The 14395-nt window shown below is 29.3% G+C and overlaps 2 protein-coding genes across 3 annotated transcripts; one reads left to right on the plus strand and one right to left on the minus strand.

Moving 5' to 3' along the window:
• Positions 1-849: 849 nt before the first annotated feature.
• LOC112593059 lies at positions 850-9541 on the minus strand. 2 transcript variants are annotated; one of them, XM_025337306.1, is made up of 4 exons: positions 9424-9541; positions 3455-3654; positions 2591-2803; positions 850-1613 (listed from the first exon to the last, which is right to left on the minus strand). In XM_025337306.1, the coding sequence occupies exons 1-4, from the start codon at positions 9441-9443 to the stop codon at positions 1111-1113; spliced, it is 936 nt and encodes a 311-aa protein (XP_025193091.1). In that variant the 5' UTR covers positions 9444-9541; the 3' UTR covers positions 850-1110. The 2 variants fall into 2 exon arrangements, with proteins under 2 accessions (XP_025193091.1, XP_025193083.1); XM_025337298.1 differs by having other exon boundaries at positions 2576-2803.
• A 3434-nt stretch (positions 9542-12975) lies between these two features.
• On the plus strand, positions 12976-14034 carry LOC112600407. The gene is made up of 2 exons (XM_025347606.1): positions 12976-13294; positions 13808-14034. The coding sequence occupies exons 1-2, from the start codon at positions 12976-12978 to the stop codon at positions 13993-13995; spliced, it is 507 nt and encodes a 168-aa protein (XP_025203391.1). The 3' UTR covers positions 13996-14034.
• Positions 14035-14395: the final 361 nt, after the last annotated feature.

The following is a 14395-nucleotide window of genomic DNA, read 5'->3' on the forward strand; positions in this document are numbered from 1 at the left end:
AAAAAAAGTTTTAATCTTAAGTTCATCTACAGGGAAAAAATTAATTTGAAATTTAGCTGACATGAGTTGTGACTTGTAAACTAGTATGTTAAACTGATTAGTTAAAATAAGTTTAGTATTTAACTTTCTAACTGATTATTCAAGCCTTGTTAGTTGTTAATAATATTTTAGCTTTAATTATATAATCACATTTGTTAAATAAATATTTTTTTTATATCAAGCAATTAAGTAAAAAAAATTAAAAGTAATCAAATATTGATAAATTATAGTCTGCGGAACTGTTAATTAAAACATATATAAATGTGAATAAATCATACAATTTAAAAAAAAAAAAAACCAATTAACTTGTTCATTAATCAGACTCCTCTATGATAAACAATTTCTATTATGATAACGATCTATATCTGATGATAGTTTCAAAAAAACAATTTATTTTGTAACACAAACTAGCATAACATTTGATGATTCATTTGATGTGTCTTTACAAAAAAGAATTGTATTTTATTATAAAATATAACTTTATAAATTACTTTTTTATTAGCTAAGATATAAATGGATTTAAGGATTTATATTTCATCGATTGACGAATATTAAACCCAACCTAACGCAAGAGCATATACATACGAGTATACGACTGTTCCAATCGACGACGTTCAAAAATCATACATGTTAACAACGCCAACTGATTGGTTTTATAAAATTTGTTTATTTTTCTTAATCTTAAATAAAATATAAAAATATTGTACGATAAAACATTGAGCACAATCAGTTATTCATAATATAATTAAACATAATATACGAACGGAGAACAGTAGATCAAATAATATTATGTAAAAATAAAATATATATACGTTTATACTATATGCATAACACAAAAAAGACGATAAAATAAATAAATAAATAAATAATTTATAATGATTAATGTGTAGTTAGCGGTATTAAATTACGAAGTCTTTAGACGGGTTGCCGGGACGCTGTTACGCTGAAAATAATATCTTAATATTATTTCTTATGATGAAGTTGATATAAGGTGGGTAGCTGCAATAGGTTCAGTAGTGGCAGTCGACGTGATAGGATCGATTGAGAAACTTGTGTTCAGATGTCCGGAGTTCAGAGCGCTTCGTCTCTCTGACCGGATTCATGTTGCACGCCTCCGGACACAATGGATTGCGTCGAGGCCGCAGACGACATCATCGCGGGACCACCGCCTCCACCGCCGCCACCACCTCCACCACCGATGCCTCTTACGTGGGCTCTGTACGCGGCGAGCTGCGGATACGGCATGACGTCCGGCTGAGCGATGCTTCGGGCGTACGGTCCGCTATTGTCGTAACTTCCGAATGTGTCGGCAGCGCCGGGCGCGGCGTACTGATGTGAGTGCGCCATCACCGGCTGCTTGACGATCTCGTACGTGGTTTTGGACGAGCCACCGTGACCGCCGCCACTGAACAGCTTCTTGAACGCCACCAGAATGGCCAGCGTGAGTGCGATCTTGCTCACCAACAGCGCCTTGCCGGCCAACAGTGCCAGACCCTTGTACGCCATAGCTAACAGACCGCCTTTCAGCATCATCAGATACACCTGTCCGCCCTTGTCCTTTTTCTTCTTGCGACCTGCAAAAATCAACGGCGAACAAAACATAAGCCAAACGAAAAAATTGTACTATAGGATTTTTTTTTTTTTTTTTACGAAGTTTAAAATAATTTATTAAAGAGCCTGAGAGTTTAATTAGATAGCTAGGGGTATACATATAATTTAACTTGATCGTTTTACTGATACATATTTTTATACCTAATATTATTTCAATATTATTTTGACATTTTTTTAAATTTATATTATTAACTATTTGATATATTATTTTAGTTTTCAAATAATATGTTTAGTGATATTGATTCTAGATTGCCTCAAACAGTTACCAGCCGCGCCACAGTCAAGGATCACTTTTCATGAAATATACTATAGTTAAAGATTTTGGTTCAGCAATTGTGATATCCAGTGCAGCAGTAAAATGTCAATGAGTTGGTCACTTACCGAACCGAAATGTTCAATAGTGAATAAATGAAAAAAAAAATATATACAAATTATGATTAGATGCTACAACCTACCAATATCAGGTTAAAACTATAGAATGATAGTAATATTTCTAGTGTACCTAACTTTACTTTTTGTACATTGGTTTGAAACTTTGAAAAAAAATTTAATAATTCGAATCTTACACATCGTGTCCTCGTAAATATTATAATGTGATTGATTAATTGAAATCTATATTATCTCTTGAATTGTATGCGTCGTTCATACATCATACAATTAGAATACTTATAATAATTCACATATTCGCAAATGGGGGACTAGTTCCAAAACAGTAAGCATCTTAAATTAATATGCTTTTATTATAACTACATTAAAATTGCAATATATAATACATTTTACTAGTCTGGTATCGATTATACTGTACACTTGTGGTTTTAAAAACTTAATAAAATATTATAATTTATTATATTATTATGTTTTGTAATGTTTTAAAACACGACTTAAACAATATCAGAAGTGAAATGTATGCTAAATATTACATTACCAGTTAAGTACACACCGTCATCGAGGTCCCTGCTTTCTTCGAACATCTGTGGCATGGACAGCTGAAGCGATCTTGATCTGGCGAACCTGGACAGTTTTTCATACAACATCGAGTCTATTTTCTTACTAAAATCGGCTGAATTCTCGGGGATCACATTTTCAGCCACTTCACTGTTGTCTACCTCCAACGACCTGCCGTTAATTTCAGATTTCTTCACCAGAGATATACCTAAAATAATAACACAGTATTATTATAAGCCATCTCAATGCCGTTCTTGCAAAATATATTGAATGACGTAAGTAGGTAGGTACGATGATTCTGTAGAAATTAAATCGTATTATAAAATAACAATCAAACTCAACGTTCACATTAGCAGAAACGTTATGTGTTTGGATACAAGTGAAAACGCAAATGTCTTAACATGCGTGAAATTAAACAACGTTAACAGTTAGGTACTGTTAATTTCATTGAAAAAGTAGAAATACATTCATTTGACATTTAAACGTATTTTCGTTTTTTAATAGAAAACAATAATTTGTACTAAGTTCTTAAACTAAACGCATTGTATTACCTATGGTACATCATAATAATGTAACTAGGTGCAAAAATAAGATCTATGCTAGACAGTTTCTTATGTGCAACAAATCTAAAATAATTAATTACACACTACTTACGTAGTACTGTTATAATCCAAAAGAAAACCGTTTTAAGCAAATATAATATGATCCTGTATGTCTTGATCGATGGCAAATTTTCGACCAATTAAATACCACAGGTTTTAAATACCACGTTTGACCATATTTTATATTTTTACAAACCATTTTTTTTTGATAAAATAATAAATTATTGTAAAAACAATATTCGATCAATTTTCATTACCGTCAGTTATCTGAATATTTTCCATATTAATGGCTCTATCCAGCATCCGGAGTGCCCGACTCTTCAAGCACACCACCATTTCCGGTTGGTCCGAACATTGTCTGTATGCATTAAACATCATCCGAAAACCGGAAACTTCGGAAGTTGAAGGTGATGACACTTCCGAAGCCGTGCACATTGCGCAGCCCAAGATTGTTAACCTGCATATAAACAAAAAATAAGAAGTTATAAACCTGCATCATACGGTAAAATTAATTTAACAGATGTAACTGAAAAAAAAATGTATTCAATGTTTTGATGGAAATAACTAATAGGTTTTTTCTTCGTGATTCATTTGCGGGCAGTGTGGTGCAATGATCGCACAGCGTACGGGCATCGATTCGATCTTGGCACAGTGCAAAAAAAATACTAGGTACTTCGTAAGCTCTCCCTTGCCTTCGTTCTGATTGCTCCACCCTACCCCGTTGTTCCACTCCACTGGGAGTGATGTCCACACAAATTATCTTCTTAAAGAAGAGGGTAGCAGTTTGCTAGATAACCTCTACCCTTCCCAAGTGAAAAGACATAGATATAACTGATAAGATCGTTTCAATGAATTGATATGAAAAAAATAAAAAATGATTTATTTCCTACGTTTTTAGCGTATTTCCGATATCTCGTTATTATAATACATCTATTATACAAACGTATCGTACATTTGTCTGTGATTAAAGTGTAAATTCAATTCATTTGTAAAATTATATTCACAAAATAATATACAATAAAAATATGATGGTGCAAAAAATCCAACTGACCTACATGGGATTTCAAAAACTGAAATATTGTATAAATAGAATTTGTGCAATTCATGTGTGTCAGATTAAAAAATACTGTCAGTGTTTTTTTTTCTTTTTAATCAAAGCGAATAGCGTATTTATACGCTTTTTAATACTGTATTTAATACTCGATTCAATTTTTCAGCTGAAATATTTGAATCTTACATTTTAGTTATGGATATAAATACATATTATACATTTATATATATTTATGTTTTAATATACATACATATATATATATATATGTGTGTGTGTGTGTGTGTGTGTGTGTGTGTGTGTGTGTGTGTGTGTGTGTGTGTGTTACGGGCAAAGTATATAATTTGGGAATTTTCTACAACGCCCGGGCATTATATAAAATAGTCATCTTTTATTGGGCAATGAAGATAATATAATATTTAGTAGTAAATTATTGTCAAAAAATTAGAATCAAATTAAGCACTGATTATTATTTGTAAATTTAGATTAGCTAGTGTGTTATTTAGTTTGTTCTTATTGATTCTCTTACAATGGGGACGTTTTAGAGGTCTAGTTACGTCTGTGAGGTTAATTCTCTTAAAATTAACTTTTTAGTAACCACGAATTATTTGTATAGTGTAGTTAAATTGCGTACTAACTTAAAATTAAAATATAGAAAAGTTTAATGCAGATTTAAATGATTTGTTAAAAAAAAATTCAAAAAATTAATTTTTTACCAATTAAAAAAATTCCACGGAAGCAGTTTATGAAAAAATAAATAATAAAAAAAAATTAATATTTTTTAATAATATAAATAATATAGTATAAATATATTTTATTTAGTATATTTTAATAATACTTTACTAATAAATATTATATTATCTATATTGCCCAATATAAGAAGTCCATTTTATATAATGCCCAGGTGTTGTAGTAAATACCCAAATTGTATACTTTGCCCGTGACATGTATAATATTAATGCTAATTCAATAAATTATCACATAACAGAAAATTCAATTGCTTTTTTCTATGATGAATAAGTATTTAAAATAATTTAAGTCTTCATAATTCACGGATTATAGTTATAATAAAACTTATCATAAATTAAGACCATATTAAAAATATTAAAATAATATTATTTAGATAATTCTCGGGAAATAAACTCGTAAAAAAAAATTGTTATTAAATGATAATAATGTGCATTAATTGTTGTTGAATTAAGATGGAAATTATCAAACATAATATTTTGAATTACTACAAATTCAGATTGGAGATAAAAAAAAGTTTGTAAGGAAAATTTCTTAAAAACAAAATATAAAAGTGTTAATTTTCACGATATACTCATATGTTGATTTAATTTCTTTTAACAAAATTATAAGTGACGTCATGTTAAACAAAATTAAACTCGTAGCCAACTTAATATTGTAATTTTTCCCGTAGTCGAAAATTGAACATAACGTATTATTATGCTTTCTGGGTATTTACTTATAAATTCACTATTTTTAATTAATTTAAGACGTCATAAAACCATTTTTAACTAATACCGTAAACGTGGACAACATGACTTATTATATTATTGTTCAATTAGAACATTGTTCATAATCTTGCGAGTTGATTACAATTTAATAAGCTATGATCTAAGTATTATAATCCTTCCTATAAAAAAAAAAAAAAATGAACACAATAAAATTCTTAAGCCATGCATAAATGTGCATTCACTTTTCTTAACAATGCCTGTATTAAAGATTTTCACGGAAAAACAAATCATTTACATGACAGTGATTTTTTTTTCCATCTAGATATAAAAATGCGACTCTCGTCACTGTCGACGGGTATTGGAATTAGAAAGTGTTATTATAATATTATTAAAAATACGGGACAGGCACATGGGCATTTCGGAATAGCGCCAATTGACGTGTAGGAAAAATTTTTCCGGACTCTACAAGAACACGGTTGCTTGGAAGCACCTGTGCCTACTACGTGTCCAGATAGCGCAGTGACAATATTGTTAAAATATGTCACATTATTTATGGCACCCCCTAACGGTGTTTATTTGCGCATGCGTGAATTCGCTTATTATTCATTATATTGTAGCGTGTACGATACGATGTAAATCCATAATTATTATTATGAAAACAACGTTAATTGCTTTCGGGTTTAAACACCGAATCGCCAAAATAATGTGTTTACATGGTCTAATTTGTTTAGTAGTCGACTTTTACCGCGAGCGCACGCGCGCAAACTCTGGAGTGTCTCTGCTGCGCGCACGATGCATGAGTGTATAAGTAGGTAGACGGGCGGAAGAAGCCATATTATAATAGTATTATAATGGCAGAAGTAATAATAATGACGAGAATAATAATGGTAATAATACCGACGACGACGACAATAATGGCTCGCGTGTACGGTTAATTTTGCTACGCGCTTTTTCGGGTGACGAGGCAAAGTTATTGTTTATTTCCCGCCTTTTGTCTTCTGTATTAATTAATCGACGCTTTTATTTAAATCACCATTATGCCTCGCGCCACGCGAACCACGGGATCTGTGTGCAGGCATTCCGATAGGGACGACGAAACAAACCTCGACAGTTCACTAGGCCAATACCCCGGCGGCGAGAATCAATCGACGACGAAAAACTACGACGCGTGTGCTGTTCTTAGGTTTCTGGCGAAAAGTCGTAGCGAACACTACCCAAAAACATGTGCTGCGCGTGCATTGCACACGAAAATGTGTACAGAAAATTAGAAAACATTCTCAACAACAACGGCGTTTGCACGCGATGCCCGTACAATACTGTGGCCTACAAGTAAATTATGATTTCACAAACGGTCATCGGACGGCCAAGACGAGTACATGTCTAATGAATTTGTCTCACATATTTCGCTACAGTTTATAATAAACGTAATATATATATATATATATATATAGGTATGCGTACGTACTACACTCGAAACAGAGTGCTTGGTTTGGAACTAGACAATACGCGATAATATCATGTCGGACTTCCTGCTCTTTTTTTTTATTACTATCATTCCTACTCATTATGATTTTTTACTAAGTATTTATGATGTGTATAAGAGTTGTCTATCAACGAACAAAAAAAAAATCTGTGTAGATGACCTAATTTAAGATATATGCACACATATAGTATAATTAATGTATTCGATTTGTAAAGACATCATCGTATGATATAATGTATATATCTAATATATACATGCATATCATTCCCGCGGATTCGAGGAATTTGTTTATTGCGCACGCGTGCGACTCGTCGTTCGCGAATTTATACTACAGTAACATCCGTAACGTACAGTTTTTTTTTTTTTTTTTTTAATCGAACAGAATGCCTAAAATTGTTTAGTGTATTGTGTATGAAAGAAATATACTTTTTAATTAAATATTTTTGTAACAATTATACACATCCTGTGTACACAGTTTAAAATAAAGAAAATTGAAAAAAAAAACAAATTGTAATTACTATCTTAACAATGTATCGTTTCGATTAAATATGTGACTATAAATTATCAAATGAAAATTTAATATGTATAATCAAAAATTTGAGTATAGGTACCTACTATCTTCTAAAAATAAATAAATACATTATTATTTCGTGAAAAAAAGCAAAATTGATTTGTAAAATACTCAAGGCAAAAAATATATATTTTTAACTACCTAATAGTTTTGATTTAATAAGATTCTATTGTATACCTTGCACTGCATATTTGATAACCTATATAAAATACTTTTATTTTACAAGAAATTATAGTTTTATTAACTAACATATGTTGAAAATTAATAAAATAAATTAGTACATGTCTTACAGTATTCAATGAAATGTGTTTAATTATTAATAACTAAACGATTAATAACCTGATAATATAGGTTGTTATATTCAATTTTTTTAATAAATAAATAATTTTTAGTATATTATTACTACTTACTTTAATTTTTTTACATATAATTTTTTTTAATATACGTCCAAAATATCTTCAAAATAAAATAAAACAGAACATAGTTCACAAAAATAAAAGAGCTATAATTTTTTTCATCGAGTCATGTATTATGAGTATATTACATAATGAAATAAATATTTGAGAAAAATATATTTGTTTTAATAATTTTTATATATTACTATATCTAAGCTATTACTTTATTAAACACGTGGTCAAAAAAAATTTGTCACATTTTTGGACAATATTTTATTGCGATAGAAACATTGCACTAAAATTTATCACAGTCTAAAACACTATTTTTATTTATAGAATAAAAAATTTTAATTTAATTACGCAGACATGACACTAATCATTATGTTATATTTTTAAGCCTAGAGCAATTGAAAAATTAACATAAATGTAATTGTCCAATATTTTTGTTCATCTCAACAAACATTTCCACTCAATATCAAGTTATTCATAAATTATCAAAACATTGAATTTATAACTAAGATGGTCTAATAAACAGTTTTCAAAATATTTACCAACCTTAAATGGAAATTTATATAAACATACCTATAACTAAATCCTAATACTACAGATGGTTTTAAACAATTTAACAGTCTTCATATTATGTTGAGGTCGTATGGAATTTCTATAAAAACTATATTAAAATCAATCTGGTTAATATGAATATAATATACTTTTTATATTTTGCGTAGTGTTCTAATTACGTGTATACTTATAAATATCCTATAATAATATTTTAGTGAATTCAATTATAGTCACGATAAATTTTGATACAATAACTCAGCCGATTAGAAGAAATCACAAGGAAGTATTTATTTTACTAGTGGTTAAAAATTGGAAAACATCTGGTATTTCCGTGGTTCAACATTTAATATCCTGTACAAATACACTGTTTTCCCTATATCCCAATCTAAGTTTTGACTTAATACTAATTGAATTCGAAGACATATTTAAAAATAAAAAACTTGTGATTTAATACCTAATATATATTTAACAATGTACTAATTTTAATTTTTTTTTTTTTTAATCAAGTCCTAAGTTAAAGTATTTAATTTTTAGATATTCCTAAATAACAAGTTCGCCGTTGCAAAAATCAAATAAATCTAATGTGATTTTTAAATCTAACAAGTTGGTTTTAAAAATAAGACGCTCGACGGTCTCATAGTTTGAAGTCATAACGCGTTTTTATAATAACAGTATAGCTATCTATATAATAATATTGTTGTAATGATTTACCATAGCAGCGACGTATCCATGTCTGCAAACGGAAACGGCAGTGTTTTCCTATTATAATTGATCCAAAAATATAATAACCGCGGCGGTTGGTCGGTATCGACTGAACGACGGTCGGCCGGTTGTGGCTCGTTTTATTCGACCGAAATTGACGTCGTCCGCTATGATCGTCGTCCAGAGGAGAAGGGGTAGGAACGTGACGGGACGAAGGGAAATCGGACGGAACGCGGGTAGGTAAGTGCAATGAGTCGGCTGCTACTGTGGTGGAAAGGCATGTGTGCTTGTATGTTCATATGGGCGGGTGAGTGCCAAATATACGCGACGGACGGGAAAGGTCGTAACAGAGTGTAAAACATAATGAAAAGCGATCAAATTGATCCGCAGGTATTTCCGACGACACAGGTTTCGTCAATCCAGGCGGCCTTGTGCAACCAGGGTAGGGGAGATTTCTAAGTACAGCGAAAATCTTTCACGAAAACGACGACACCACTGACGTGTGCATACTATTATTAATATTGTATATATTACTATTATGTACCTACTGTAGTAAACACACGTCTAATATCATATCATTATAATTGTAATTATAAACATAATACAATATATTATACATTTTCATGTATCTATACACGTGTACGATGATTGGTATAGCCGGTATAGGTACATCGCATGTCGTGTACTGTTAGGAGAGGAATGTGCTTTTTTAAATATATTTTCACTGTTATTATTTTATTTTATTTTGTCGTCGGCTGGCTGATCTCAAAATAACTTCCGATCCGGGCATCGGAGTACTTCTTAATCGCTTCCTTTACCATCATTGACGTTTCCATACTGTACAAAAAAGTCTATGATTCGACCAGCTCTGTTCGTTTGATAGTATTCTATACTATGCATCACAACTGTATACATCGTATGATCAACTGTCGGTTTATTATAAACACATACTTTTTTGTTTGATATGAAATCTATCTTAAATTTTACATTGAATCAATCGATATTATCGTCATTACATATTCACTCTAAAGTTCAATAGTTAATTTTTACCAATCATAATTAAGAAGATAAGTAGACTTTTTTTTATTAGATTGTTTGAGTACATTACGTTTGATTAATATATAAAATTGATAAAACGCATATTTTTTTATTTTAGTCAATATTTTGCTTAATATGTGCCACACTACAACTAGTAAACAAATCAGGTTTTAGTAAACTACAAAACAATCTTTATTACTAGATGTATTGTAATATTAGCATACGTGTGAAATATAATGTGTAAATATGAATCATTTTCAAAAATATATAACACTTATTTTTCATTTCAAAATTTAAATTAATAATCTGCAAATAAAACATATCATATAATTTTTTTAACCAGAAATTTACTTGTAAATTTATCTATTTATAAAATTAACAATAATTATTAATTAATAGTTATTAGTTGATACAAATTTAATTCATAAGAAAATATCACGGTTCCTTAATATTGAACATATGTGAATCTTACATAATATAGTTACATGAATATGCATAGAGTATGCTAACTTCATCTGGTCACCCAATTTTTTAATTCTTACTCAAAATCTGGAGTCTATTTCAAAATATTTTTTACTAATCCTGTGATTCAATATATTAGGTTCAAAGACAACCTCACACAGGTTATGATGATGTTTTAAAAATTTATGGCTTCATTAAAAAAATCATTGAAAATATCTAAATTTAAATTTTTTATTTAAACTACTCAATGATAAAATAGATTGCAACACTTTATTAGAGAAATTTATATTCAAAACAAACTAAAAAATATCAGGAACAATAAATTATTTTTATTAAAAAACATTTATTCAAATTATTTAATAAATATAGCAACAAATATTCTAATTTCATTAGGTAATTCTGTCAATCTATATCTATTTTATTGTTATGTTAATGATACTAAACAAATTTGCGATTTAATTTTATCTTATAAAATTATCAATGAATATATCATTGTAATTTCATTATTATCATTAGTAACATCTTTGTATTCTATACAAAATTATCCTAATACTCTACACATATATTTATAATTATTTATAATTACTATACTTACAACTGTAATGTTTATTTTTCTGAAAATTAAGTTTTTTATTCTTAAATTAATAAATATTAATATTATAAACATGATAAAATAGAATCAAATTTGAAACAAAAATAATAGACAAAGTGATCATTTATTAATATTTAATATCACAGTAACAATTTTTGTCAGATATTAGGAAAAGTTTTTAATCAAAATGTAACAGAATTTCGATATCAAAGCAATGTTGGAAAATTTTAAGGTCTTCATGAATAAACCTGCGTTAATTAAAAATAATAACGATATAGACATTGTAATTTGCTCAATATACGAGAACCGTAGAAATTACCCAGTGTACCTTAACATAATTGCATATGGCTAGTTTAAAATAAAAACTGAAAGCGTTATTTTTTTACCCCGAAAAACTCTCCAACCTATGGAACATCATAGAAGACAAGCCACGCACGTACACATTGTCTAAGACGTCCGGAATTTGTTTAATGGCTAGAGTTTTTGGCGTGAGCAACAATGGCATGCAAAGTCAATAAACGGGCCATTATTATTCGTTATTGTGAAAAGTGTTTAAGCATTGTTACAAAAGTGTGTCGAGATGATCCTGATTGCTATTGATTAAATACCTCTGGGCTTTGATATCCTATACAGTGGAATCTGTAACAATAAATATGCGAAAAAAACACGTATGGGCCCGAAATGGTGTTGTACTCAAATTTATGAAGATATACCTATCCGGGGATATCTTCGGGATTAATGTAGATCGACGTAGTTGTTCGATTTTCTTGTAGTGCTCGGCCGGGTATAATCGACGATGGTCATATAAAAATAATATAATATTATACACGTGTATATTGGATTGGTTCGGTATAACTCATCCGTTCAAAAATAATAGTTCCCACCATATTAAAATCGCATTCAACCCATTATTACTGCTGTATATAATACGTGTGTATTAGATAATATTATATTGAAAAAATATCAAATACATTGAACAGACTTCATAAAATATATAATGATCCCTACACGATGATTAACATAAATAATTTATTAATGCATAACATTTTTAAAAACGAGAGAAAGATTTAAATATATAAAATTAAATGTTAGTCATTAGTGTACCATATTAGTTTTTTTTGCTATTATTTTAATACACAATTTAGTAAAACAATGTAGTAGTTATACACTCAAATGCGATCACTACTCAGATTTTAAGTATAATTCGTGTTCAATATGTATGTCGTCTAAGTAGAACAATCGTTTATTACAGTCGAAAGACAAATATAATAATTATTAATGTGCCAAATATTATTATAGGTATTACAGTAAGTTTAAACATTTGCGGTCAATTCTCGTCATAATAATACATTTTTACAATTGAACAGCATATATTTATATATAATATGTGTATTGACACGAAGATATAAAAATTGTGTGCAATTGAAGACAACTGGCCAGTTAAGGTAAACCAATTGAAAACTGACAACATGCGATTCGAAATAAATATTTTTCTTCTGTCGGTATTGTCCATTATTGCTCAGATATCCAACTCAAGTCCGTCTGTGATTAATGGAACACAGACCATGGAATTAGATCAATTGATACTAAAAGATGATGCAACCGTGGAGAATTCGGATTCGGCAATCGAAAGAATTTCAAAAGTTTTGGACTGTTTTGTGAATTTATCAAACGAAAGTGGCGAGACTACATGGAATAAATGCCATGACGTATTTTCGTCGATTTGGATTTCGGTACGACATAAGCTGTTCGACAACGACAGCGAAATCGGAGATATTCGCACAACTGGTAATTCTTTATAATTCTCCATATCTAATACCAAAAAATGATATTATTATTTTTATTTTTGAGTACCGAATACGATGCTTTATGATGATTGTTTGCAAATATTTTCTTCCATATGAATAATAGTGAATACTTTAATTTAAACTATTTAAAGTTTCCACACATAATTTATTAATATATTATGTATGAAATTAATATTAAAAAAAAAAAAAAAAAAAAACTGGAAATAATCATGTATGAGCTTTATCTTTTCAATATATATTGAATATTAATCTTAAAGATTGACATACAAATAAAATTTGTATCGAATATTAATTATCGAATCAATATAGTTTGTCATTGATATTACTTTCCTTTGATCACCTGAATTCTAAATCTGTGGTGAATTTTATAGTGATATCAGATTATTATAAAATAGTATAATATAATAAACTATTTGGATTTAATTTTGACCAACTTTTAATTATGTCTAATTTTTTTCTGCGAAAATGCCATTATTACTTCTTAACTTTTCAGAAAGTACAAAATCGAAGAAAAATAAATGGAACATACAGACTTTAATGCTCGGTGCAGGAGTGAAGCTTATTTTGTTCCTACCAGTTTTGGCTGTTCTGACAGGGAAAGCAATTTCGCTAAGTTTGACATCACTGTTGATCACGTCTTTGGGTTTCCTTTACAGAAACCAATTGGACTCGTTTGTCTAACACAGCGATTTTATGTGGTATATTAAATTTATACTACAATATATTAATTTATTCGATAAAAAAATACCAACTGATTTAAAGTACAACTTATACACCACTATATTATATTGTAGTGTTTACCCAATAAAGGCAAGTATTATGACATTATTTATTATAAAAATATAATAAAATTGTATTTTAAACCAATATGAAGATTATTACAATATTATTATGAAATACTAGGTCTGCAAAAATTAAATTACAAATTATTATAAAATATTTATAAATCTTAAAGAAATTTTATCTAATTAAATGTTCATTGATTTAATTTTCCATCAGGCAAATGCACCGATCTGGAGATATTTCATTTCCATGCACTTAGAAATAAATGTTTACCTTTCCTAATAACTTTTAGTATATA

Source organism: Melanaphis sacchari, unplaced genomic scaffold, assembly GCF_002803265.2.
Source record: "Melanaphis sacchari strain LSU unplaced genomic scaffold, SCAv2.0 Contig0_pilon_pilon, whole genome shotgun sequence".
NCBI lineage: Eukaryota > Metazoa > Arthropoda > Insecta > Hemiptera > Aphididae > Melanaphis > Melanaphis sacchari.